Raw genomic sequence first — 25,057 nt, 5'->3', positions numbered from 1 at the left:
AAGATTCATTCGTTGGTTCATTCATTCAAGGAGCACCTACCAAACTTCAGGCAGCGCGGCGGGCTACGGACCCAACCCAAAGGGTGTCAAGAATCTTCTCTGACCAACTCTTAAGCCTCCCCGCAACACCCACCTCACCGAGGTCCAACCCCACCTCGCCCCACCTAGCTCCAAGGTTAGCTCTCAGTCAACCAACTGGGTGGTTGGTTCCCGGGTCCTTCTCCCCACCCTCGGGCAAAGGAATGTGCATTTTTCGCCATTTCTTCCACCCCTGCCACACGACCGATGTTCAACCAGTTGATGAATGACCTACCGACCAACGCCCACCTTCTGGTCTGAGGAACTAGAACACGGAACAGGGGCGGGCTGAAGGAGGACTTCCGCTGAGGTCCCAGTGTTGAAACTAGCCAGGGTGGGCTAGGATCCCCGCACAGCCTGAGATGCGCCCCCGACCCAGCAGCAAGGCATTAACCAGGGCAAGCTCGCGACCACCACCCCCGTTCGACCAGTCCCTGCCGGCGTGTCAACGGGGACCCGAAAGGACTAGGGACATGGCTGCGAGGGATCTGGAAGGCACTGGGGCCGGGCGCAGGCTCCGGCCGCCCGAGAGCAGGAGCCTGCGCTGGGGGCGAGGAGCCAGCGCTGGGGGCGAGGAGCGCCCGCGCCAGCAGCCCTGAGGAAAGGTAGGCGGCGCGGCGGCGCGGCGGGAACTACAAATCCCAAGGGTCGTCTGCCTGAGAGGCGGAAGGGGCGGTCTCGGGCGGGGCGGAGCGAGGCCCGAGGGGCTCTAGGGCCACGCCCCGGCTGCGGGCTCAGCGTGCGGGGCGACCATGTCCGGAGGTAGCAGCTGCAGCCAGACCCCGAGCCGGGCCATCCCCACCACTCGGAGGGTGGTCCTCGCCGACGGCGTGCAGCTGCCCCCTGGGGACTACAGCACCACCCCCGGCGGCACGCTCTTCAGCACCACCCCTGGAGGTAGGCGCGGGCTCCGGGGAGGTGGCCCGCTGCGCCCAGGCTCTGGGTGCGGGCGGTGGGGAGTCCGGACTCAACAGGAGCGGGGAGTGCTCGGGAGCCGCCAGCTGGACGGGGCGACCGAGTTCCGGGGCGCGATGACTGGGAAGAACGGAACGGGGTATCAGGAAGGCAGTAAGAGTCCGGGAGGTGGCCGCAGGGAGCGAGCATGGGGGTCGCCTGCGATCGCCAGCCCTCGGGCGCGAACTCCAGTGCAGCGTCTGCCAATGCCAGGAGTTTTCTTCTTTCTGAGAGACACCTGACTCCCCCGATCGTTGACAAACGCACAAACACACTCTTCCAAGACCACCACATGCTGAGGTGTGCTGCCCCTTGTGGGTATTGGGGGCAGTTCTGAGGCTGAATAGGGTGGGGTCAGGGTGGGCCACGCACCACGGAGAGGCCGGGCCAAGGGTTTTGTGGGATGGGATGTTGGGATCAATGACCCTCGCAGAACCCTTCTTCCTTCCCGAGGCCCCCGACCCCACCCGACCCCCAGCCCAGGTTTTGGGCTGAGGGTGCTCGCCTGCCCCTGCGGCGCCTCGGCGGCACGGGGAGCAGATGGTTCTTTCAGGCGCGCGGCGGTTCTCCGCGCAGGGACCTGGGGCCGCGAGGCGCGCTATGCAGAAAAACACGTTCTTCTGTCCGCGGGGGAGGGGAGGGAGGGAACCGTGTGACCTCCGGGAGCGTGGATGAGGAAGAGGAAGCTGAGCTGGCGCGGGTGGGGGCCCGCTTCGCGCTGCCCTCGGGAGCCTGGCATTCGCTCCCAGCTCCGGAGCCCGGGTGCTGATGAAACCTGCCAGCGCGTTTGAGTGATGAAATCCCCGAGCTTGTCGCTTTGCTCCCTCCCTCGCGCTGTCCTCACCCGCTCCTGCCCTTCTCCCCTTCCCTTTACGCCCTCTCCCGCTTCCCAAACTACTCGAGAAGAGCGCCGCACATTCTGGCGTCCGGCCTGAGACGCACGCACTCGGGCGGGGCTGCCCGCCTTGTCGCCTGGCAGCGTCGGGGGCCACTTGCTTCTTTTCTCAGGCAGCTGTCCCACCCCCGGCGAGCACAGCCAGATCCGAGGCCCTGGTTTTGTTTGACTCAAAACATACAGCGTGCGAGCTGTTAGCCAGCTAAGTGGTTCCTGGACAGCGGGGGCCGCCTTTTTTTATGGGACGCGGCACCGAGGCCCCCAAACACATGCCCATGGTCCAATCTAACACCCGATTTCCCAAACTGAACAAGAAAACAGCCGCCAAGCGCAGAGGGGAAGAAGTGCTGCCGCGTCTATTAAAAATGATCCAAGGGAAAGTTCGCAGTGACTCTTGCTGTCTCTCTTTCCATGCTGGACCTTATGTAGTCCATGCTACTCAGCTTTTTCTGTGCTACAATGTGTCTACTGGGACCTTTCGGGACAATTTTGGGGTCCCTTCTAGTGAAGGTGTAAGCCACTGCTTCATCTGTTCAGGGTGGGCACTGACTCAGGCCTGAAGGCTTAAGTGGCCCTATTTTGCACCCTTGTTGCTAGATGGGGTGGATCAGCTTGGAAGCAACAGCCGGCGGTGCTGTTTATGGGAAACTCTCTTCCACTTCTCCCTTTGCACTGGTAAATTGCGGTTTGGGGCAGACCTCAGCCAGTCTCCCTCCTTTTGAAGGTGTTCATTTGGGAGAGGGATAAGGGGCTTCTGCCTCAGTGTGACAGTTTCTGAGGCCAACTGGAAGGAAGCTAGCAGTGCCAGGAGCCTAGAGAGTGACTAGCCTAGTGACCAGCGAGGGAGACGCAGCTCACAGTCCATAACCCAGAGAATCCAGGCTTGCCTCTGTACAACCAAGGCGTAGAGTCTTCCTCCAAGGCCCACTTTAGCACAACCCTTTGCCTGGGCGGAGGAGCTTGACCTAACGAGTAAAGGTCATTCCTGGCCCCCTTCTGCTTCAGTCAAGAGTGCTGTTTCTCAGTCTTCTAGGGGGCACATGAATTACCTGGGGACCACATCTGATTCAGTAGGTTAGGGGTAGGGCCTAAGATTCCACATTTCTAACTAGCTCCCAGTGACTGGTATAAGGACTGTTCTCTGAGCTCTCAGGAATTGGTGGAATGTGACAGCCCTCACCAGGCTCTCCTCTGTGGTCTGACAAAAAAAGTGATGCATCCATCCAGGTAAACTTCTCGTGAGGTTGGGTTTGGCATCTGTCTTTAAACTAGACTCTGAAGAGCCAGGCTCTTGGCAGAGTCTGCGTGGTTGGATTGTGTCAGAAGCTACTGGAGTAAACTATCTGCTGGTCACTCTTGCTGGGAATGGCTCTGCAGTGTGTGTCTCAGGGGAGGATAAGAGCAGATGACTTGAGCCATCTCCAGTCCTCTGACTCCAGTTTGCTTTCCATGCTCATTAACCCTACACAGGCTGAACCACTGATCTGAAGAAGCTGGAGAACTGAAGAGAAATTTACTTAAGAAAATTACTTAAGAGAGTGTCACTGATGAACACTCAAGTTTGTAGAATCTTATGGTTTTGTTTTTTCCAATTTTATTGAAATATAGTGCATTGACAGTGTGTTCATTTCTGCTGTACAGCAAAATGATTCAGTTATATATTCTTTTTCATATTCTTTTCCATTAAGTTTTTTTTTTTTTCCTTTTTTGGTCGTGCCATGCTTCTTGCAGGATCTTAGTTTCCTGATGAGTGGTTGAGCCTGTCCCCCTTTCCTTGGAAGCGTGGAGTCCTATCCACTGGACCACCAGGGAAGTCCCTCTGTTGGGGTTTATCACATTGAATATAGTTCCCTGTGCTATACAGGAGAACCTTGTTCTCTATCCATTCTGTATATAATAGTTTGAATCTGCTAATCCCAAACTCCCAACCCTTACCTTCCCCACCCCAACCCCTTTCCTTTGGCAACAAGTCTATTCTCTGTATCTGTGAGTCTTAAAAGTCTTAAGTAACACCATAAACCACCAGAACCTTTGAGTGGGTCAGAACCCTTCATCCACCCTTCCCCCACCAACCTCTACATTCCCAGTTCCTTACTGGATGTTTGACCCAAAGCTACAGGAGTTGTGGCTTGGGTGGTAGTCGTACCTAAGCCCTGGGTCTGGATAAGGTTAATCAGAGGTAAGCAGCTAGGACTGCAGGTGTTACTGGCACCCTATTTGGTTAGACAAACAAAGCCTGTGCCCAGGAAGCTTACCTTGGGGCAGCTCCCGGGTCTGGCCCTGGAACAGAGAGTGCCAGGAAGAGGATAGGGTAGGCTGGGCACTGAAGCCGGAGCGCGGCCAGTGTCCTGAGGCCTCAGTTACACTGCCTCTTTATTACAGGTCAAGAGAACTTGACATTGACATTAAGGCAAAGAGGGAACTATAATGGGTCTCTTTTTATACTGACCCGACCTTCCTTTTAAAGCATTTAGAACATTCCATACTATGTGCTTCATTAAAGACTGGCAGGGACCCTGGTGTAGAGCACCCATAGCCTTCCTGATCTTACGGCCATGGCACTGGAAGACAAAGTGTGACCTCGAGGGCTTCCATTGCAAGCTAGAAAGATGAACACACCCGAAATAGAATTATAAGCATCAGAGTTGTATCTGAAGTAATTAGACAGACACTCACCCCACCCCTGAAAACTTACATGATATTAAATGAGACTTGCCCACTCCAAGTAGCCAGTGTGGTTGGCCTTACAGTCTAACAATGTAAACACAGCTGTTGGATATGAGTTGCCTTCAGACCTTACTTTTTTTTCCCAATATCCTCAAGGGTGGCAGGGCCTCATTATTGATAAAGGGGTTTGTTTGTTCTTTTCCTGAAAGAGCAAAAAAAAGTACTTCATTACCAAATTTGGAGAAAGGGCCAGCAGGATGGTGCCATATTGACTATTGGTATAAAGCAGCGAGGCATTTGCTTGTCAGGGTTTTTATTTGATGTCGAGTTAGGAAAAGGCAGCATTATTGAAACAAGGATTGCTTCCCAGGGTGAAATGAATGAAAAGTGTTCATTTGTACACATAGATTCTTGATTCTTGAGTGTTCAAACGTATGAACAAAAAACATGTTACTTTCTCGTTTTACTGAGATCCATGCCAGTGTTCTTCCTCTTTTGTGATTCACGACAATGATTCACATGTCTTTGTTTATGTATTTGTTCCCTGGATTAGACAGGAAGTTCTTTCAGAGATGGCTTACTCATGTTTGTAGTGCGGCCAGCCACATCAGATGTTTAAAAGGTGAAGAGTGAAAGACTCCCGTGATGAGAGTGTTCTCAGGGTGACCTGGTGTCTCTACGACTAGACCTGGGTCTGGGCTGGCTTAATAAGAAGGTTTAAATTTTCTTTTCTGTCCTCTTAGTTACAAGTATAACTATTTATCTTGGAATGTCCCAGAAGCAGAAGCTAACTTTCTCTGAACTTTCCCACTTATCCCAGTATTATTCCAAGTTATTATGAAGCAGACTGTGGAAGGAGGTGACTTTTTATACTGAACTAGTCAGTGTTGGGGCCCAGGTCTCAGACACTGGGATTCATAGTCTTCATTTACTTGTTTGTGGCCAGTATTGCTGACTCAGCAGAAATAGGTGACATCTGCCCGTGGCATTTGGATGCTTAGGATATGGGCCTTATAATCCACTGCCTATGCCCATGAGGGTTCACGGGGAGAGCTCAGATCCTAGGCCCAGAGATCTCGTCTTGATGAGAAGGATTGTATCAGCTACTGTTGTACACAGCTACTGCTGTGTCACAGGCAACCCCCAAACTTAGTAACTTCAACCACCACCACAGCAATCTGTTATTTCTCTTCATTCTTTGGGTAAATTGGACATTTTTGGATCATCTTGTCTGAGCCCACTCATCTGGCTGCATACAGTTGACCATTGGATTGCCCTGGGCTAGAAGTTTCAAGGTGGCCCTAGCCACCTGTCTGGGTATTGCTGGGGACAGCTGGAAGGTTGGGCTCTCTCCGTCCTCATGGCCTCACACCATTCAGAATATGAGTTACTTACATGGCAGCTTCCAAGGCCTCTTAAGGCCTTTATTCAGAAGTCACAGTATGGCACTTGCACAGTGTTCTGTCTGTCAGAGTAAGCCGCAAGGCTAGCCCAGATTCTAGAAGGGAAATGACTCCTTTGAATGAGAGAAGCTGGGTATAAACAGGGATAGGAGGATTTATGTGGGCCATGCTTTGAGACGATGTTCAACAAGGGTCAAGCCTCAAGGAACAGTCCTTTGAGGGGATTTAACTGCCTCTCCTGCTGAGTGGCCAACAGAGCCAGGGCCAGATGTTGATGTCCAGTCACTCAGTCATGTCCGACTCTGCAACTGCAGTATGCCAGGACTTCCATGTCCTTCACCATCTCTTGGTGCTTGCTCAAACTCATGTCCATTGAGTCAGTGATGCCATCCAACCATCGTGCCCTCTGTCATCCCCTTCCCCTCCTGCCACAGTCCTTCCCGGCATCAGGGTCTTTTCCAATGAGTCAGGGCTTCACATCAGGTGGCCAAAGTATTGGAGCTTTAGCTTCAGCATCATTCCTTCCAATGAACATTCAGGATTGATTTCCTTTCGGATTGACTGGTTTGTCCAAGGGACTTTCAAGAGTCTTGTCCAACACCACAGTTCAAAAGCATCAATTCTTTGGCGCTCGGCTTTCTTTATAGTCCAACTCTCACATCCATACATGACTACTGGAAAAACCATAGCTTTGACTAGATGGACCTTTGTCGGCAAAGTAATGTCTCTGCTTTTTAATATGCTGTCTAGGTTAGTCATAACTTTTCTTATAAGGAGCAAGTGTCTTTTAATTTCATGGTTGCAGTCACCATCTGCAGTGATTTTGGAGCCCAAGAAAATAAAGTCTGTCACTGTTTCCATTGTTTCCCCATTTATTTGCTATGAAGTGATGGGACTGGATGCCATGATCTTCGTTTTTTGAATGTTGAGTTTTAAGCCAACTTTTTCACTCTCCACTTTCACCTTTATCAAGAGGCACTTTGGTTCCTCTTCACTTTCTGCCATTAAGGGTGATGTCATCTGCATCTGAGGTTATTGATATTTCTCCCAGCAATCTTGATGCCAGCTTGTGCTTTATCCAGCCAGGTGTAGGAGACAGGAATCACGAGCCTGTGTGTTTATTGACTATTGGTTTAAGAACAGAGGACGCCTTCCTGAAAACATTGAGTCATGGACCCCATGTCCTGCTTTCAAGCCCTTCTACTCAGCTCCACAAGGCAAAACACACAGGTGGACATGGTGCCAGGGCTCTGGGCCATATATTCACTTGGTGTCACGCGTACTAACTGCCAGCCAGCCTACCTCCTCTTTCCCCTTCAAATGGCCAGGCTTCAGGTACTGGCCCCCTCTGCCCAGCACCTGCATTTGAATATCCTTGATTTTCTGGAGTACCGGCAAGAGGCAGGTGTCTGAGCCCAGGGGTCCACAGGTGAGTGGGAGGGAGACTACTGCTGGTGTGGCCAGGATCACACTCAGCACATGCACTGGGTCTCTTGCCTTAAGGAGTGTGAACAGGTTTCCCTCTTCTCTCTTCCGAACAAAAGGGGACAGTGAGCCTGTGCAGATGTGCTAGGTCTCCTGTAACCAAATCCACAGACCAGGTAGTTTAAACAACAGAAATTTATATTCTTCTTGGTCTGGAAGCCCAAGATCCAAGTGTGGTTTCTGCTGAGGCCCCCTCCGTGGCTTGCAGAGGCCACCTCCTGCTGCCCCTTTTCAAGGTGGTGGTCGTGGTCCTTCTGTGGAATGGCTCTCTCTCACAAGGACACCAGCACATTGTTTTAGGGCTCCACCCTAACGGCCTCCTTTTCACATAATAGCCTGGTTAAGAGACCTTATCTCCAAATACAGTTACACTGAGGTACTAGGAGTTGGGGCTTCAGCATGTGAATTTGGGGGTGTGCCATTCACACAAAAAAACAGGACTCCTTCACTTTCCAGCAGCAAGGGGGGTGGTGGATTTCGGAAGGGCACTCACTGTTCGTAGTGCATTTCAGGGGGCAGCCTTACTTGGCTATGCCAGGTGCAGAGGGAAAGGGGAGGAGCTTGGCCAGCCTTAGAAGTTGGTCAGCTGTTTTGTTCTGTCTCCGGAGAAACTTTGTCCCTTCTGCTTAATTTTCAAATCAGCCTACCTGTTCCCTCGTGGGACCTGAAGGAAGGGCCATTTGCCATTGGCTGATGGTCCCTTTGTTACTCCAGGGCCTTCATAAGACCCCTAAAGGGTCTTTTTCGGGGCGGGGCGGGGGGCGGTTATTTTATTTTATTTTTTAATATTTATTTATCTGGTTGTGGCAGGTCTTGGTTGTAAGATCTAGTTCTCTGACCAGGGATGGAACCCGGGTCCTCTGCATTGGGAGCCTGGAGTCTTAGCCACTAGACCATCAGGGAAGTCCAGAGATTGTAGGGGTCTTGGTTCTCCCCGGAGAGCTGGCAGGGTGGGAGGGGAAGGGCAGACTTGGAGTGAGCGAGCTTTGCTTCTTTACCAAACTACAACCCCGCCCCCTCGGCCAGTCAGCTGTGCTTGCCAAGCAGACTGTCCTGCAAGAAAGAGCCAGGCCCTGCTGCTGAGCTGAGCATACGCTCGTTCCAATGGGTTTCTCCCGGGCGGCTGGCCCACGTCCCAGCACAGGCGTTCAGCCCTCTGCCTGACCCTGTTATGAAATGCTCTCCCGCCCCTGGAAGGGGAACAGCAGTTCTAGGAATTCCGTGCTTGTACTCTTGCTGGGCCTCACGTCCTCGGCCCCTGGGAGGCGCATTCCTGCCGGTGGAGGCCTGGGAAGAAAGAGGGTCCAGCTTCTCAACTTACAGGAGCCGCATCCAGCCGCCTCTGGGCCCCCGGAGCTGGACCGCAGGGAGATGGAGGAGGAATGTAGGAGGCCTCCCTCCCAGGGAACATCCTGTCCTCAAACAGGCAGAAGAGGAGGCAGAAGTCTGAAGACCCTGGTGGCTTCCCCTTGGCCAGTGCCGGCTGGCGCGGGGGCCCGGGCTGCCTGGCTCATTGTAAACAGAGGCTGGTCTTTAGGGTGGGAGGCGAGACAAGCTGGGTCTGTCTTGGGATGGCTGCAAGGGGCTGGCCTTTCTGATCCTGTTTCCTGCCTATGAATTCAGAATAAGGTGTCTCCCTCGTGGGGGTCCACAGAGACCTAGCAGGTCAGGCTGTGGCAGGCAGGGCTCACATGGTGCTATGATTTTCACAACCTGACAGTCCTGTGAGGCTCGGGTTCTGTGCTCACCGAGTGAAGAACTGGGACTCGGAGGTGAGGGCTGGTGCAATGTCGCATCCAATTTTGAGCCCAGAACTGCTGCCTCCCGTTCCCAAGCTAGTTGCACCACTTTCAATTTAAAAGCACCTGCCCACAAGGGGATCCTAAAAATAAATGGTTGGTATCAGAACTGGAACACATCCGAGAGATTATCTCTAAAGCCTGGCCTAGGGTTGGGGCTTTAAAAATAGTTTGAATGAGCCCAGAACAAGCCCTTGTTTACAGGCGAGGAAACCAGACCCTGGGGCATGTGTGCCTTGCTTTATACGTTCAAGCAAGCTGTCCTCACCACCAAAGCCTGCCTGAAGAAAATATACAATTCTTGCATTCGGTACATACCTGGAGTGTAAAGTCCCAGATGACACTGGTTACCGAACAAGCCACAGCTCATGGTGCTGCTTGAAGCCCGTTTCTTTGTGGATGAAAATAGGAGGGAGAATGCCCTTACCCTCCCCCCCAACCCTGCCCCCTTCTCTCCAAGTCTCTTTTCAGGGTTCTTACCTCCCCTCTGGTTTATCCCAGCTTTTTTTTTTTACCTCCATATAACTGAAGTCACACTGGTCGTGGCAATACTGAGGACTTGCTTGTTTAGGGCTGACTTTGTGAGCCACGGTGCTAACCCACATGGTGACCCCAGGAGGCTTGAGCTGCCATCATCACCATCACCCCCATTCTTCAGGGGAAGAGATCTCAGCACAAGGACTTCTCTGGTGGGCCAGTGGTCAAGAATTTCCAGTGAAGGGGATGCAGATTCGAACCCTGGTTGGGAAACTAAGATCCCACACTTCAAGGGGCAGCTAAGCTCACAGGCACAACTACTGAGCCCTCGTGCCTCACCTAAGACCTGACGCAGCCAATAAATAAATAAAAGAGAAAGAAAAGAAATCGGGGCACAGCAATATGGAGCAATAATGCCCAGAGTGGATAGAACCAACAAGCCAGAGAGCTGGGTTTCTAGCCACTAGGCTGTAATAAGAACAGCAGGCATTCACATCCCGCCCCCCATCATGTTGTCCCCACCGCTCTCTCTCCGTAGCTGGGAACTCTGGCAGCCAGATGGACTCAGGGTGATGCATTTACATGGGCTTCCAGTTAGAAGACAGCCTCAGCTATTCTCTGCATGTAGTTCGAGACGCACACTTGAACTCAGAACCCAGTAGGATCTCAGCTACACAAATGGTTGGAAGGGTTGGGGGCAAGGTTCACCTCTGTTCTGCCCCCACCCTGTGGGAGGCAGGTTCTGGATTCCCTGGCTCTGCACCGGTAGTCCCTCCCGTCTGGATCATCCAAGGACCTCCCCCAACTCCGGGTCAGTGTAGAATTGGGGTAACAAGGATGCTTCCATGGCTCGGGTTGAGAGTCAGGGGGCTTGGATTCCCTGTTGCCAGTGGTACACGGGGTAGACCTCTCCCTGCCCCTCTGTGGTCCCCATCTATGTCTCTAGACTCCACACACTTGTTTCCAGGTCTTTCTCCGACTAAGTGTGTGTCTGAGATCAGGGGGCTGTTCCTGTATCTAATGGCCCCTTGCATCCGTCACACCTGGCTTGCTGTGGTCCAAAGGGGTTCAGTGATAGGGAATATATGACCCAGAACCCCTACTCTTGGGGCATGTGATTGAGCAAAGGTTGGCAGTTGTGTGGGTGGGTGTTAATGCTTGTCCCGATCCTTGAATACAGTTCCTGGGGATGCTAGAGGGGTGAGCTTACCACTCTTTCCCCAGCCCAGCAGAGATTCTTCAGGACATGGGGAATCTGTCTTGTTCCAACCACGGCAGTTTTAACTTGACTTACTAGGAAAGGAGAGTCTGACCCTATGTCCTTATTTATTTGTTTGTTTACTATCCCTGTATCTTTATTACATGTCAAAGAGTCAGACACAACTGAGCAACTAACACACAGATCGCTGTATTTTTTTATTTTGAAAGTATTCAGTATAAAAGGTGTATTCCTTGCTTTAATCCTTATCTCACCCCCAGAGATAAGTAAACAAAAAATACAGTTCTGTGATTTTTTTTTTTTGTGGCCAGTGTGGTGGTGGTTTAGTCGTTCATTCGTGTCCAACTCATTGTGACCCCGTGGACTGCAGCCTGCCAGGTTCCTTGTCCGTGGAATTTTCCAGGCAAGAATGCTGGAGTGGGTTGCTATTTCCTTCTCCAGGAGATCTTCCCAACCCAGGGATCAAACCCAGGTTCCTGCATTGCAGGCGGGTTCTTTGCCAACTGAGCCACAAAGGAAGCCCAGACAGTGTACACTTTATTCCAAGTAGTACCTGCACAGCATTGCACTGTATGTCTGATGCATAGTTCATTTAACCTGTCCCTTAGTTCTTTTTTTTTTTAAGTCAAAGTGTGTGTATATGTGTGTGTGTGTGCATGCACATGTGCGCACACGTGTGCTCAGTCATGTCTGACTCTTTGTGACCCCATGGACTGCAGCCTGCCAGGCCTCCCTATCCTTCACCATCTCCCGGAGCTTGCTCAAACTCAGGTCCATTGAGTCAATGATGTCATCCAACCATCTCATCCTCTTTCATTCCCTTCTCCACCTGCCTTCAATCTTTCCCAACATCAGGGTCTTTTCCAATGAGTCAGTTCTTTGCGTCAGATGGTCAAAGTATTGCAGCTTCAGCATCAGTCCTTCCAATGAATATTTAGGATTGATTTCCTTTAGGATGGACTGGTTTGATCTCCTTGCAGTCCAAGGGACTCTTAAGAGTCTTCTCCAGATGGAGAATCTCTATACAGTCCACAAAAACAAGATTTGGAACTGACTGTGGTTCAGATCATGAACTCCTTATTGCAAAATTCAGGCTTAAATTGAAGCAGGGAAAACCATTAGGCCATTCAGGTATAACCTAAATCAAATCACTTATGATTATACAGTGGAGGTGACAAATAGATTCAAGGGATCAGACAGGGTTCCTGAAGAAATATGAATGGAGATTTGTAACATTATACAGTGTAAAACATACTGACCCAATATTTTTATAGATCATACTACATTTAAAGTTATTACAAAATAATAGCTATGTTTCCCAAAGTTGTGCAATATATCCTTGTAGCTTATTTTATACATAGTAATTCATACCTATTAAATCCTCTACCGCCTTGCCCCCTTCCCTCTCCCCATTGGTAACCACAGGTTTGTTCTCTGTTTTCTGTGAGTCTGTTTCTGTGCTGTTATATTCATTTGTTTGTTTTATTTTTAGATTCCACACATAAGCTATTACAGAATATTTGTCTTTCTCTCTGATTTGTTTCACTAAGCATAATACCTTCCACATCTATCCACATTGTTGCAAATGGCACATTTTTCATTCTTTTTTATGACTGAGTAGTATTTCATTGTGTATATGTATTTCACATTTTCTTTATCCATTCATCTGTTGGTGGACACAGGTTGCTTCTATATTACATATTTATTGTTTTTAATACTATGATTTTTGATGAGCCGTGTAGATTTTAGTGATAGCATTTCCATTTTTTACAACCTTTTTTTTAAAAGTAGAATTACTAATTTCTTTAGTTTAAAATGTGCTCAGTACCAAATCCTGAAATCATGGAACTCTGCTCAACAGTCTTGTTCAGTCGCTAAGTCTGACTCTTTTCGACCCCATAGACTGCAGTTTGCTAGGCCTCCCTGTCCCTCGTTATTTCATGGAGTTTGCCCAAGTCCATATCCATTGAATCAGTGATGCTGTCCAACCATTTCATCCTGTGCTGCCCTCTTTCTTCAACAGTCTGTAATAGTCTCAGTATTCTGCAATAACCTAAATGGGGAAAGAATTTGAAAAAGAAGAGATACACGTGAATCACTTTGCTGTACACCTGAAGCTAATACAACGTGTTAATTAAATCTAAAAGAACAATTTTGAAAAGAAAAGTGTAACTATAAAAAAATAAAATGTGCTTAGTTTTCATTCAGGTAAGTCTTCCCATACCCGCCAGCCCCTCTGAAGTGCCTCTCTGTATGGTTTCACATGCAGACCTCTGCATTTCTCCATACATTTTCCCTCTTTTCTGAGCAGTTTGGAGACTCTGGACCTGCCACACAGCTGCGGGCATGGGAGTCCCAGGAGCCTCTGGTCTTTCTCTGATTTTATACACTCCATCTTCCTGGCACTTTCTGCAGATGGCTCTGTTCTCCTTCTATTTGGTTAGCGACCCCATGGACTGCAGCCTGCCAGGCTCTGCACCCTCTATCCTATGGCTAGGGCACTTATTTAAAAATAAAAATCCTCATTTGAGCTAATAAAATCCATAATCTAAATGCCGGTAGGGGTGGCACCTTAAACACCCACCCACAGACTTCCCTGGTGGTCCAGTGACTAAGACTGGACTCTGAGCACAGGGGTCAGGGTTCAATCCCTGCTCATCGTTTGGCTGGGTATAAAACTAGGTCAGGATGACTTTTGCCCCAGGATAGTGAAGGCATTTGACCCACTGTCTTCAGGCTGCCTGTGTAACCACTGAAAAATTGGATACATTCTTACTCCCAATCCTCAGTGGGCACCTGTTGTCTTTCAACTCTTTCTGGAAGATTTCATGATTTACAATGAATCTTAAGCTGGTGGTTTTTTAATTCATTGCAGTGGATAGTCAAGTAGTCTTTCAAGACTCATCTCTCTCAACTCAGCAAAAGTATCTTTTCTTTTTTTTGTATTTAATTAATTCTTTTGATCTTTTAAGTAATTCTTTTGATCAAGTTCTCTTGTCTCTTTTTCTTGATTTCCTTTTATCCAGGATTTGGGTACTGTCTTACTGGAGTGGGGTGCCATTGCCTTCTCCATCTAATTGGTTATCTTTTTGTCTTCTGTTCCCTTTATTATTTAAGAGTGAGGAGTTGCTCAAGAGCTGGCCTTGTCTGTTCCAGAGACTGAAGTGCTCAATCTAGTGGCTAGTTGGGTTTTTTTTTTTCATGTGAGATAACCCCCTCCCAAAATCTGTCTCTGTAGGTCTTTATCTTTGCTCTTTATTCTGAAGCCGAGGAGCGCAAAGGGTTTGAAGCCACTATTCAGAAGGTCAGCTTATTTTGCCTGCCTGGCCTCCTCCTGGGTGACAGATGGGTGGCACCTGTCCCTGTTCTCAGCCCCCAGCCCCGTTTTCCTCAATGCCTCTAATTTCTCAAAACTTCCTGGGTTCGACCCCGCTTGCTTGCTGTTACAACCTCAACCGCCACCTTCCTACCTTTAGCTGTCCCCCTTTTCCTCCCTGTTAGAACCATTCCTGGGACTTGCCTGGTGGTCCAGTGATTAAGACTCTGTGCTTCCACTGCAGGGGACCTGGGTTCCATCCCCTGGTTGGGGAACTAAGATCCCACATGCCACAGAGGGAGGCTCCCCTCAAAAAAAAAAAGAAAAAGGAAAGGGGAAAAAAGAGCCATTCCTCCCTTCACTTTCTGTCTTCATATATCGTGATGTGGAGAACAGTCAGAGCCCCGTTGGCATCCAGGTGGGCACAGGCGCTTCTGTTTCTAGTTCTCGGTGTTTTGTATGACTTGCGAGAGAAGCAGGAGGAAGAACCGTCTTGTTTCTGCCTCCTGGAAGCTACCTGCTGCTGCTAAGTCGCTTCAGTCGTGTCCGACTCTGTGCGACCCCATAGACGGAAGCCCACCAGGTTCCCCCGTCTCTGGGATTCTCCAGGCAAGATCCTCAAAAGCTCTCAATTATAGACCCTTGTGGAGGGGGCTTGTTTTCCCTTGCACGGAGAGGAAGTGGGTCCTCAGCTAAAGAGTGTTATGGGGTGCCGCCTGGTGTGACACCCACGCACCCCAGAGGACCACAGCAGACCAGCACCCCCAGCTGCCGCTGTTCAGCCTCACAGGGTCCTGAGCATCCCTGCCGGTCCCCACTTCCTGTCCCTGTGTGCAGACCAGGTCCCAACTCCAGGGCTGCACTGCAGCTTCAGCGGCCAGGGGTTCCTATTTTCGACAATACGGGACTGTGTGTGTTTTGTTAGGTTTGCCTCATCTGTGGGAGGCTTTGGGAGTTTTCAGATCACTGGCCATGGAGGTGGATCCCATGAAGGCTTAGAAGAAGAAAGAGTTAAAACGCCAAAGCGGTTCCATCTCCAGCTCCTATTCCTCACAGGCCCCAAATGAGCCAGTCAGTGGTGACTTTGTGGTCTTATCCCAGGCTCACTACCTTGTCAGCTGACTTTCTGGACACCACTGCTTACCCCTTTGTCTATCCCACACACACACCCTCCCTCTCTGGCTGAATTACTCTGATGGTGGGTATTGGTGTTTTTTTTTTTTTAATATATATTTATTGGGCTGTGCTGGGTCTTAATTGTGGCATGCAGAACCTTTCAGATGCAGCATATGGGATCTAGTTCCCTGAGCAGGGATCGAACCCCGGCCCCCTGTGCTCAGAGTGCAGTTTTACTTAGTCAATGGACCGCCAGAGAAGTCCAGGGGTGGGTGTTTATGGTGCCACCCCTACTGGCATTTAGATTATGGATTTTATTAGCTCAAATGAGGATTTTTATTTTTAAATAAGTGCCCTAGCCATAGGATAGAGGGTGCAGAGGCTATTTCTTTTTCTCTTTTAAGTGTAATTACTGACTTTTAAAATGCTGGGGGCCACTTCAGTGTATGTACCCCAAAGAATTGAAAGGAGAGTATCAAGATATTTGCACACTATGTTCCTAGCAGCATGATTCACAATAACCAAAAGGTGGATGTAACCTGAATGTCTGTGGATAAACAAAATTGGTATATCCATACACTGGAGTATTGTTGTTTAGCCACTAAGTCATGTCCGACTGTTGCGACCCCATGGACTGTAGCCCGCCAGGCTCCTCTGTCCATGGGATTTCCCAGGCAAGAATACTGGAGTGGGTTTCCATTTCCTTCTCTAGGGGATCTTCTCTACCCAGGGACTGAACTCAAGTCTCCTGCATTGGCAGGCAGATTCTTTACCACTGAGCCACCAGGGAAGCCCATGATGGAATATTATTTAGCTTTAAATGGAAGGAAATTCCCACATGGAGTTCAACCATGTAGATGAACCTTGAGGACATTATGCTAAGTGAAACAAGCCAATTGAAAGAAGACAGATACTATAAGATTCCACTTACAGGAGGTACCTGGAGCAGTCCAGGCTTCCCTGGTGGCTCAGATAGTAAACAGTCTGCCTGCAATGCAGGAGACCCAGGTTCCATCCCTAGGTCGGGAGGATCCCCTAGAGAAGGAAATGGCAACCCACTACAGTATTCTTGCCTGGAGAATTCCATGGATGGAAGAGCCTGGCGAGCTACGGTCCATGGGTCGCAAAGAGTCGGACACAACTGAGCTACTAACATACAACAGAGCACCCCAACTCGGACAGAAGCCGAGTGGTGGTTGCCCCTGGCTGGGGTAGGAGGGATTGTTTCCTGGATGGAGTTTTAGTTCGGCAGGATGAAAACAGGCCCGGAGATGAGTTGTATGACAATGTGGGTGTACTTAAACAACTCAGCTGTACATTTAAGATTATTTCAGATGCTAAGTTTCATGTTATTTGTTTTACCACACTTGTTAAAAAACAACAAAACCACTGGGGGCTCGTGACCTTTAAAGAACCTCAGAAGCTGCTGACCTCCAAGTTCTTTTTTTGAGATGACTGAATCTCTAGCTCTCAGGTTCAGCTCTGATAGGGTCAGTTGCTCTACCCCGCGGTGAACAAAGAAACAAAAAAACCCAAGGTGGTATTAGGAGTTTGGGATCAGTCGATACAAATTTGTATACATAAAATAGATAAATAGGGTATTCCCTGCAGGTCCAGTGGTTAGGACTCTGCTTTCACTGCTGAGGGCCAGTGTTCCATCCCTGATTAGGGAACTTAGATCCCACGAGCTGTGTGGTGCAGCCAACACAAAACAGACAAAAGTCCTACTTGTATAGCACCAGGAGCTATTTTCAATAACCTGTAATAAACCATAATGGGAAAAAATATGAGGCATATGATATATATTCAGAAATACATATATTACTGAATCACTCTGCTGGACACCAGAAAGTAACACAGTATGGTAAGTCAACTATACTTCAATAAAAATAAATAAAATTTTTAAAAATGTCAAGGTGGCGGGTGGGAAGGAGATAAGGGGGTAGGGTGCCCAGGCCATGATGACTAAGAAACAGAGAAAAATGGGCCCATCTCTGAAGCCAGGATGCCCTCCCTCCAGAGAGGGCACGGATGCTCTCCATTTGGAGCCCGCTGGGCGTGTCGGCACACAGCCCTTCATGTTACAGGTGAGGAAACTGCCCTTACAGGTGAGGCTCAAAGGTGGAAGGGGCACAGGGCCACCCGGCTGGTGGGTAAAAGTGATCGTCTCAGTCGTGTCAGACTCTGCCACCCCATGGACTGTAACCCACCAGGCTCCACTGTCCATGGGATTCTCCAGGCAAGAATGCTGGAGTAGGTTGCCATTTCCTTCTCCAGGGGATGTTCCTGACCCAGGGATCGAACTCGGGTCTCCTGCACTGCAGGCAGATTCTTTACCATCTGAGCCACCAGAGAGGGCTGGGTGGTAGCAGGACCTAAAATACAGCCCCAGGTCTGTGTCCTTTGCTGTTCACCCCTCCCCTTTAGAAACGTGAGCTCTGAACTGTAGTCCTCCTGATGATGAGGGGCAGGGCTCCCAACCTCAGCATTATTTGCCCCAGACCAGGAGAGCAAGGCCGGGTGGCTGCCTGGCCCAGGCCGAGGTCAGACCAGGCCAACACAAGCAAGGAGGCAAAGTTCATCCTGGATCTTTCTCACCACCCCCTGCTCTTCCTCATCCCAGGTCCTCCTCTGCACCGGGAGCCCAATCTTAACTCACATCAGAGCTCAGAGATGCAAGCCCATCCCTCTCCTGTCTCCGGGGTTAGTAGACAGGCAGTGCTCAACATCGAGAAACGAACGTCAGCTGTTGGAATGTTGCTCAGCACAGCCCTTAAGTGAGGGACATATTTCAGAGCTGTTGATGAGGATGGGCATTCCTGGAGTCCCTGCATCCTGGTTTCTAAACTGAGGCCGTTCACCATCCGCCTATAGTCTTCATTTTTTAATTGATGTATAGTTGATTGTGTTAGTTTCAGATAGTTCAGTTCAGTTCAGTCACTCAGTCGTGTCCGACTTTGCAACTGGACTGCAGCACGCCAGGCCTCCCTGTCCATCACCAACTCCCAGAGTTTACTCAAACTCATGTCCATTGAGTCGGTGATGCCATCTAACCATCTCATCCTCTGTCATCCCCTTCTCCTCCCACCTTCAATCTTTCCCTGCATCAGGGTCTTTTCCAATGAGTCAGTTTTTCGCATCAGGTAGCCAAAATATTGGAATTTCAGCTTCAGCATCAGTCCTTCCAATGAATATTCAGGACTGAATATAAGTTTCAGGTATACTGCAGAGTAATTCAATTATACATATGTATGAATCTATTGTTTTTCAGATTCTCGATCTTCTGGAGGAGGAAATGGCAACCCACTCCAGTATTCTTGCCTGGAAAATCATTCTTATGGGGTCATAAGAGTCGGAAAGGACTTAGCGACTAAACAACAGTAGGTGATTATAAGACATTGAGTATAGCTCTTCCTGTACAGTAGGTCCTGGTTGGTTATCTATCTGTTTTCTATATAGTAGTGTGTATGTGTTAATCCCAAACTCCTCATTATCCCTCCCCCTCTTCTGCAGTCTTTATCATACTTTGCATTCTACTTGTATGTATATTTAATATTTATCTTTGTATCACCTCTCCTTTAAAATTTATTGTTTTTTATTTTTTTGGCCGAGCCCCATAGCTTGTGGGATCTTTCGTTCCCCTTCTGGGGATTGAACCCACACCCCCTGGGCAGTGAAAGGTCAGAGACCTAACCACTGGACTGCCGGGGAATTCCCTAGCTTTTATTATGTAGATTATAGCTTATGTGATATATAACATGTACCATTACCATATTCAATTACATCCTGTTGTATATATTAAAAGGGAGTTTGCTATCACAGCTATATATGGAAAACCAGAGTCATTTGCCATAAAGAGAAGTAGCTATAAAAAGAACATAATGACAACAAGACAGTTTTAAATTCTAGCTAGATGCCTCTGCCTGTTGAAGGCTGAGCCTGGAGCCTGCTCCTTGTGGAGAAGGGAGCCACTAGCGAATGTTCTGGAGGTGTTATGTTACTAAGACCACAGTGGGTCTGCAGAGATGATCAGGATTTAGACAGGGTCCCAATGGGAGTCACCTTCTCACTCTTCACTGTTATTTGTGAATCAGCAGCCCTCCTCCCTGGCTCCTGTGCTTGAGAACATGCTCCTTTTTTTTTAAGGAATCTCTCAGGCAGCTGCCCTCATAGGAGGGCTCTTGGGAGGCTTAAGGTCAGTGAATGATTCTATAAGACGTGGTCCCTCACCCTGGGGTGACACTTGAGAAAGCAGAGTGAAAATTAAAGGAATGGAGGGCAGACTGAGGAGAAACCCTGAAGTCGGGTGACACGTGAACAGAGGATGGGTAACCGGACGCTGGGCGGAGTGGGGGCGTCTCCGGGGAGGTGGACTGAGTTAAGAGAGCCGCGGTGAGGCTGGGGTGCTCCCTGTTACTCTTTTCCACAAAGTCCAGACAGGAGGAGTTCTCATATTTAACTGGTGGGGAGTGGTTATTGGATCGGTAGAGTGCAGAAATCACTTACTTTTCTCTTTGCTCCTTTGTCAAATGGAGTTAAAAGATGCTGGATATTCCCCAAGGGTGTGTAAGGACAGAATTGAAAAACGCATAAAAAACCCACTTTGGGGACTTATCTGGGGATCCTGTGGTTAAGACTATGCCTTCCAATGCAGAGGGCAGGAGTGAGTTCCATCCTTGATCAGGGTCAGGGAATTAACCACATGCCACTGGTAGGGTGTGGCCAAAAATTTAAAAAAAAATTCTCCGTTGAGCACCCACTGACCCCGGGGAGATGGGGCGGTTCGGCGACAGCAGAGTCCTGGGCTGCAGGAGGCAGTGAGTGAGCCTCACACCTCCGCCCGGGCTTTTGCAGGAAAGCCTGCCGCCTCTGCTGGAGCCAGGCCTCAGGGGGAAAAAGCAGGCCAGGGCCTTCTCCGTGGCTTTATCCGTGCCCCCGCCCCCTTGCAGGTACCAGGATCATCTATGACCGGAAGTTCCTGATGGAGTGTCGGAACTCACCTGTGACCAAGACGCCCCCGCGGGACCTGCCCACCATTCCCGGGGTCACTAGCCCTACAGGCGATGAGCCCCCCACGGAAGCCAGGCAGAATCACCTGCGCAGCAGCCCCGAGGACAAGCCGGCAGGCGGTGAGTGGCCGGGAACGGCTGGGCTCTCACTCCAGGAAGCGGAAGAGCGGGCGTGGGAGTGGGTGTTCCGGGAGCACGGGGATGCTCCTGCCCCGTGGAGCAGTACACAGGGCAAGGGAAGGGTCTGGGGTGCAGCACTTTCATCGGAACCCACTTTCCCCAGGAAAGGGGCCCAGGAAGCTCAGGCAAGGCCATTCAGCCTCATCAGATAGTCTCATTAGCGGGGAGCTTGTTTGAAAGGAGATGGCATCCAGGCGGCTGCTTTGATAAGCCCTTGGATAACCTTTATACAATTGTCCCTGAGGCATTTCTGTGTGTCTGCAGCAATTTGGAACACACCCAGGATGTTTTTGTGCAGGAAGCTACTTATCAAAAGCACAGCGTCCTCGCCCTCTAGGAAATTACACATCTGTGGGATTAGAAAGGCGACAGGGACATCTGGTGTCCTAGTTGATCAGGCCGTGGAAACAGTGCAACCAGCTGTTTCTGCAGTGGACAAGGGGAGGCTGGGTTCTTCCTCCCACCCCCAACTCCCTCCATCAATCAGAGCAGCCACCCCCACAGAGGTGCTTGAATACCATCTCCCAGGGACCGGCTGGCCAGAGCATCTGAGCTCTTACTACGGGAGGAGACTGGCAGAGCCTGGAAGCCACTGACCCTTCACCCGAAGGCAGCAGCCGAGCCCAGACAGGAAGCAGCTGGGCCCTCAAGCTTGGGTGGCCTTGCTGACAGCATGGAACCCAGCTCCCTGGGGCCTGCAGGCTGGGGTTCATCAGGAAGTCAGGAGCCCCACCTCCCAGAGCAGGCCGCACTTGGAGAGCCATGGGCAAAAGAGAGGTGGACACAGACCCACAGAGCCCAGCAGCAAGGACGGCCCAGGCAGCGAGGTTCCCTGCCCTGTGATAAGTGATGGACAGGGCTTCCCTGGTGGCTCAGTGGTAGAGAACCTGCCTGCCAACGCAGGACACCTGTGTTGATCCGTGGCCTGGGAGGATCCCACATGCCTCAGAACAAGTAAGCCTGTGCACCCCCAACTAGGCAGCCTGTGCTCTAGAGCCCAGGAACCACAACTAATGCCCCAACGTGCTTCAGCTCCTGAAGCCCGTGTGCGCAGAGCCGCAACAAGAGAAGCCACTGCAGTGAAAAGCCTGAGCCCTGCAACCAGAGAGGAGCTCCCGCTGGCTGCAACTAGCAGCAACACAGACCCAGCACAGCCAAAAATAAAGAAATTATTATTTTTTAAAAGGATAGAAAGATGGACAGAGTCGTGTGGTTGGTCCTCCACTCCTCTTTCGCCTTCAACCAAAGACTGGCCGTTGCGGATGGAGGCTGTCAACACAACAGCGGCTCGGTCACCGCAACCTGAAGGCTGTCCACCGCCTGCACTTGAATACCCTCGCCCCTCCCGGCCTCTCGAGCCGCGCTGGCCCACAACAAAGGCTCTGACCCCACCATGGCAGCCTCATAGTCCGCACGGTTGTTGGGATGGGGTGGGCTGAAGGAGGAGGCACTGGTTTTTCATGTTGCTTCACTGGATATAAGAAGCCAAGGCTCCTGCCCTTGGACACACATATTTGTGTCAACAAAACCAGAAGTCAAGGGTGGTTGTTCCCCCGTGGGGGTCAGAGCAGGCCTTCTGCCCTCCAGAACCTTGGAGCAGCCTTGGCCAGGAGGTCAGGCACAAGGCAGTTCCATTAAAAAGGAAAACAATGTGTCACTGCGTGAATTACTTGGAAATTTTAATGGTGAGAGTTGGGCGAGGGCAACGAGCAGCTGAATTCCCCAAATAGCTGCCGTATCGCAGGGTCAGGCTCTTCTCTGGGGAATCGGGTGTAGGCAGAGGAGGTTACGGTCCCATGTCCTAACCCAGAAGTTGGGACACATGCTCAGAAAGGTTTTATGTTTTAAGGAGTATGTGTCTGTGAAATTGTATTCATTTCAAATCATAAGGAGCCATTCACTCTTCTTAAAGAAAATACAAGTGATCCAGAACACAGGGCTGTCAGCTGTCCGGTGGGGAGACGTGGTCTCTGCTCTGGGATCAGGGGAGTGAGCACAGCTGGACGTGTGTCTCAGGAATTCCTGGGCCTGCCCTCTGTCCGCTGTCCTCAGCAGCATACCCCCTGGCCCCTGCTCTCCCTGTTGGAACAACAGAATGGGAAACAGCACCCCCTCCCGGCCTCTCGAAGGTTCAACCGTGCCATTTGCCCATGGCTCACCTGGTCCTCTGCCCCTTCTCTCCCCAGGTGAAGAGTCACAGTTTGAGATGGACATTTAAAGGGCCAGCCATCGGAGCGAGCCATGCCTCCAGGCCTCAGCGGCCCCTCTTGGGAGAAGCACACCAGCCAGGCCTTATGCAAGCGACCATCTTGGGCAGGCAGTGGGCATGGGGCCAGCCGCCCCAGCCCTCTGCTCCCTCACTCAGGGCCCCTGCTCCCCCTTCTTCTTCGTGGACACCAGCACATACCTCCGTGTGCCTCCAACTCTGCAGGAACTAGTACCCGGAGGGCAGTGACCTCGGGCGCATCCCGCAGCCCAGGGCCGGCAAGTGGACACAGAAGAGGCCTTCTGAACGGTCCTCCGGCTCTCCCGGCCCCTCCTCTGGGGGAGCACCCACGCGCCCCCCCCTCACTTAGATTGGTGTGTGGGGAAAGCTCCCCACCCCCTCCCTTCCTGAGAAAGGAAATAAAAGCCACCTTCGCCCTAGGGCCAAGAGTTGGCCCCTGTCTGAGCTCTTTTCAACTCTGTATGGATGGCTAATGCTTCTCAAGCACTGCCTGTTGGCCTCTCAAATTGATGGTCGACTGACCCTTGGTGGGGCGGGGGGTGGTGAACATGGGTTACCCTTGCCGTTCGGCTCAGGAAGTGAACCACACACACTCCATCACAGGTGTCGTCCTGGCAAGAGCTGAGCTGTGCTACTCTCATCTCCTGTTTTTTGGTGCTGGGGGCTGCCTCTTTTCTGGGCTGGGTCCCCCCGAAACGTGTCCAGTGGCACAGTCCCCTTTGCTCTGCAGCCCCCACCCTGCAAGCATCAAAGGCCTGACCCCTGGTGTTTGTCATCAAGTGTCCCTTGTGTGACTGCTAGCGGGCCACAGACCCCTGAAAAAGCTCCCTGCCTTGGGGATTTCATTGAAATGTAAGATTTGCCCATAGAAAAGGTAGCATGAAAGAGACTGCATAGGAATTGGTTTCCAGCGAGTGGTCCACATAGGGGAGGCTTCATGGAGCTGATGCTACAGCTGGGTCCTGAGAATGCCTGGCTGGGAGGAGGCCGGGGCCTGGGTGGCCAAGGGCAGGTGGTCCTGGAGAAACAGGCTGTACCAGGACAGGGCATCAAGTTGCCTGCTTTGGCCAGAGCAGGCAGTTTGTGAGGTTGGGGGTGCCTTTCATAAATGACAAAGGGGTTCAGATTTCTAAGGGCTTCAAATACCAGGCAGAGGGGCCCACTGAGAAGCAGCAAGTGTTTCTCATCTCATACACAGGATGTGCTGAAGGGCGGATGGCCCTTGTCCAAGAGGCCACGGCCAACCTGGAGCTCACCAGTTCTGGACTCGGAGCACTTATCAGCCTGCTGTTTGGGGAGCAGAAGGCCTTAATGGCTGAGTCCCTTGCCTGTTTTTTCCTTTTTTCTTTTTCCCTACAGTTGAGTTGGAATCTCCTTCCCTCCCTGGACTGCAATGGCAGCTGGATTCCTTGTGCCTGGTGACAGAGTGTGGGAGGATCCAGGGCAGATTGACTCAGGCATGCAGCATGTACTTTTCCTATGGATAGGAAGTGAGACTGTGGAGGGGCCACCACCAGAGCAAAGACAATAGCTAAAGCCCCAGCTAGGGGACTTCCCTGATGGTCCAGTGATTAAGACTCTGCAGTGCCAATTCAGGGGGCAGGAGTTCAAGCCCTGGTCAGGGAACTAAGATCCCACGTGCTGCATGGCATGGCCAAAATAAAAAAAACATTAAAAAAATAAAACCAACCCAACAACAAATAAAGCCCCAACCAGGATCAAACTAGAGATTGGCACAACTTTCCCCTAAAAACCTCTTGCTCTCTCCCCTTCTGATGTCCAACCCGAGGCCATGATCACAAGTCCAGTCCCCTTCTTGGTCCCACATCTCAGTGTCCAAGGGTAAAAAGTTGGCCTCTCTGACAATAAGAAATTTGTTCACATGTTGTGAGCCTTTCCCACTGAACCGAAGTATCTCCTTGGGAAAACCCAGGTGTTTCTTGAGCATCACCCTGGCTGGGTTGCTGTGGAGTGTCAAAGGTCTGTGACACAGTCCTGTTCCTCAGGGAACTTAAAATCTTGTGCGGGAGATAAAGCTCCCACGGTCCAATTTAGCATCCATGGGAATATTCTAAGAAACCCTCACAGTTGGGTCTGCCCGCCTCGGGCATCACCCAAAGCTCTGATTTTGTAGTCAGGGAAAACCCAGTGACAGCTGTGGGGCAGAGACCACACGCTATGAGCCAGAAAAGGACAAGGAACTGTTTTAAGCTACCGTGTGTGTGTCCCAAG

At 50.6% G+C, this 25,057-nt stretch overlaps 1 protein-coding gene across 1 annotated transcript; it reads left to right on the top strand.

The window, feature by feature from the left end:
* The first annotated feature begins 784 nt into the window (after positions 1 to 784).
* Positions 785 to 23,253, top strand: EIF4EBP1 (eukaryotic translation initiation factor 4E binding protein 1). Its single transcript, XM_005906105.3, has 3 exons — positions 785 to 975; positions 20,359 to 20,538; positions 22,785 to 23,253. Exons 1-3 carry the CDS (start codon positions 831 to 833, stop codon positions 22,814 to 22,816), a joined length of 357 nt encoding a protein of 118 aa, XP_005906167.1. The 5' UTR covers positions 785 to 830; the 3' UTR covers positions 22,817 to 23,253.
* The last annotated feature ends 1,804 nt before the right edge of the window (positions 23,254 to 25,057 follow it).

Source organism: Bos mutus, chromosome 27 (genome assembly GCF_027580195.1).
Source record: "Bos mutus isolate GX-2022 chromosome 27, NWIPB_WYAK_1.1, whole genome shotgun sequence".
Classification (NCBI taxonomy): Eukaryota; Metazoa; Chordata; class Mammalia; order Artiodactyla; family Bovidae; genus Bos; species Bos mutus.
The sequence above is the reverse complement of the archived record's forward strand: the minus strand, read 5'-3'. Positions and strand labels throughout refer to the sequence as shown.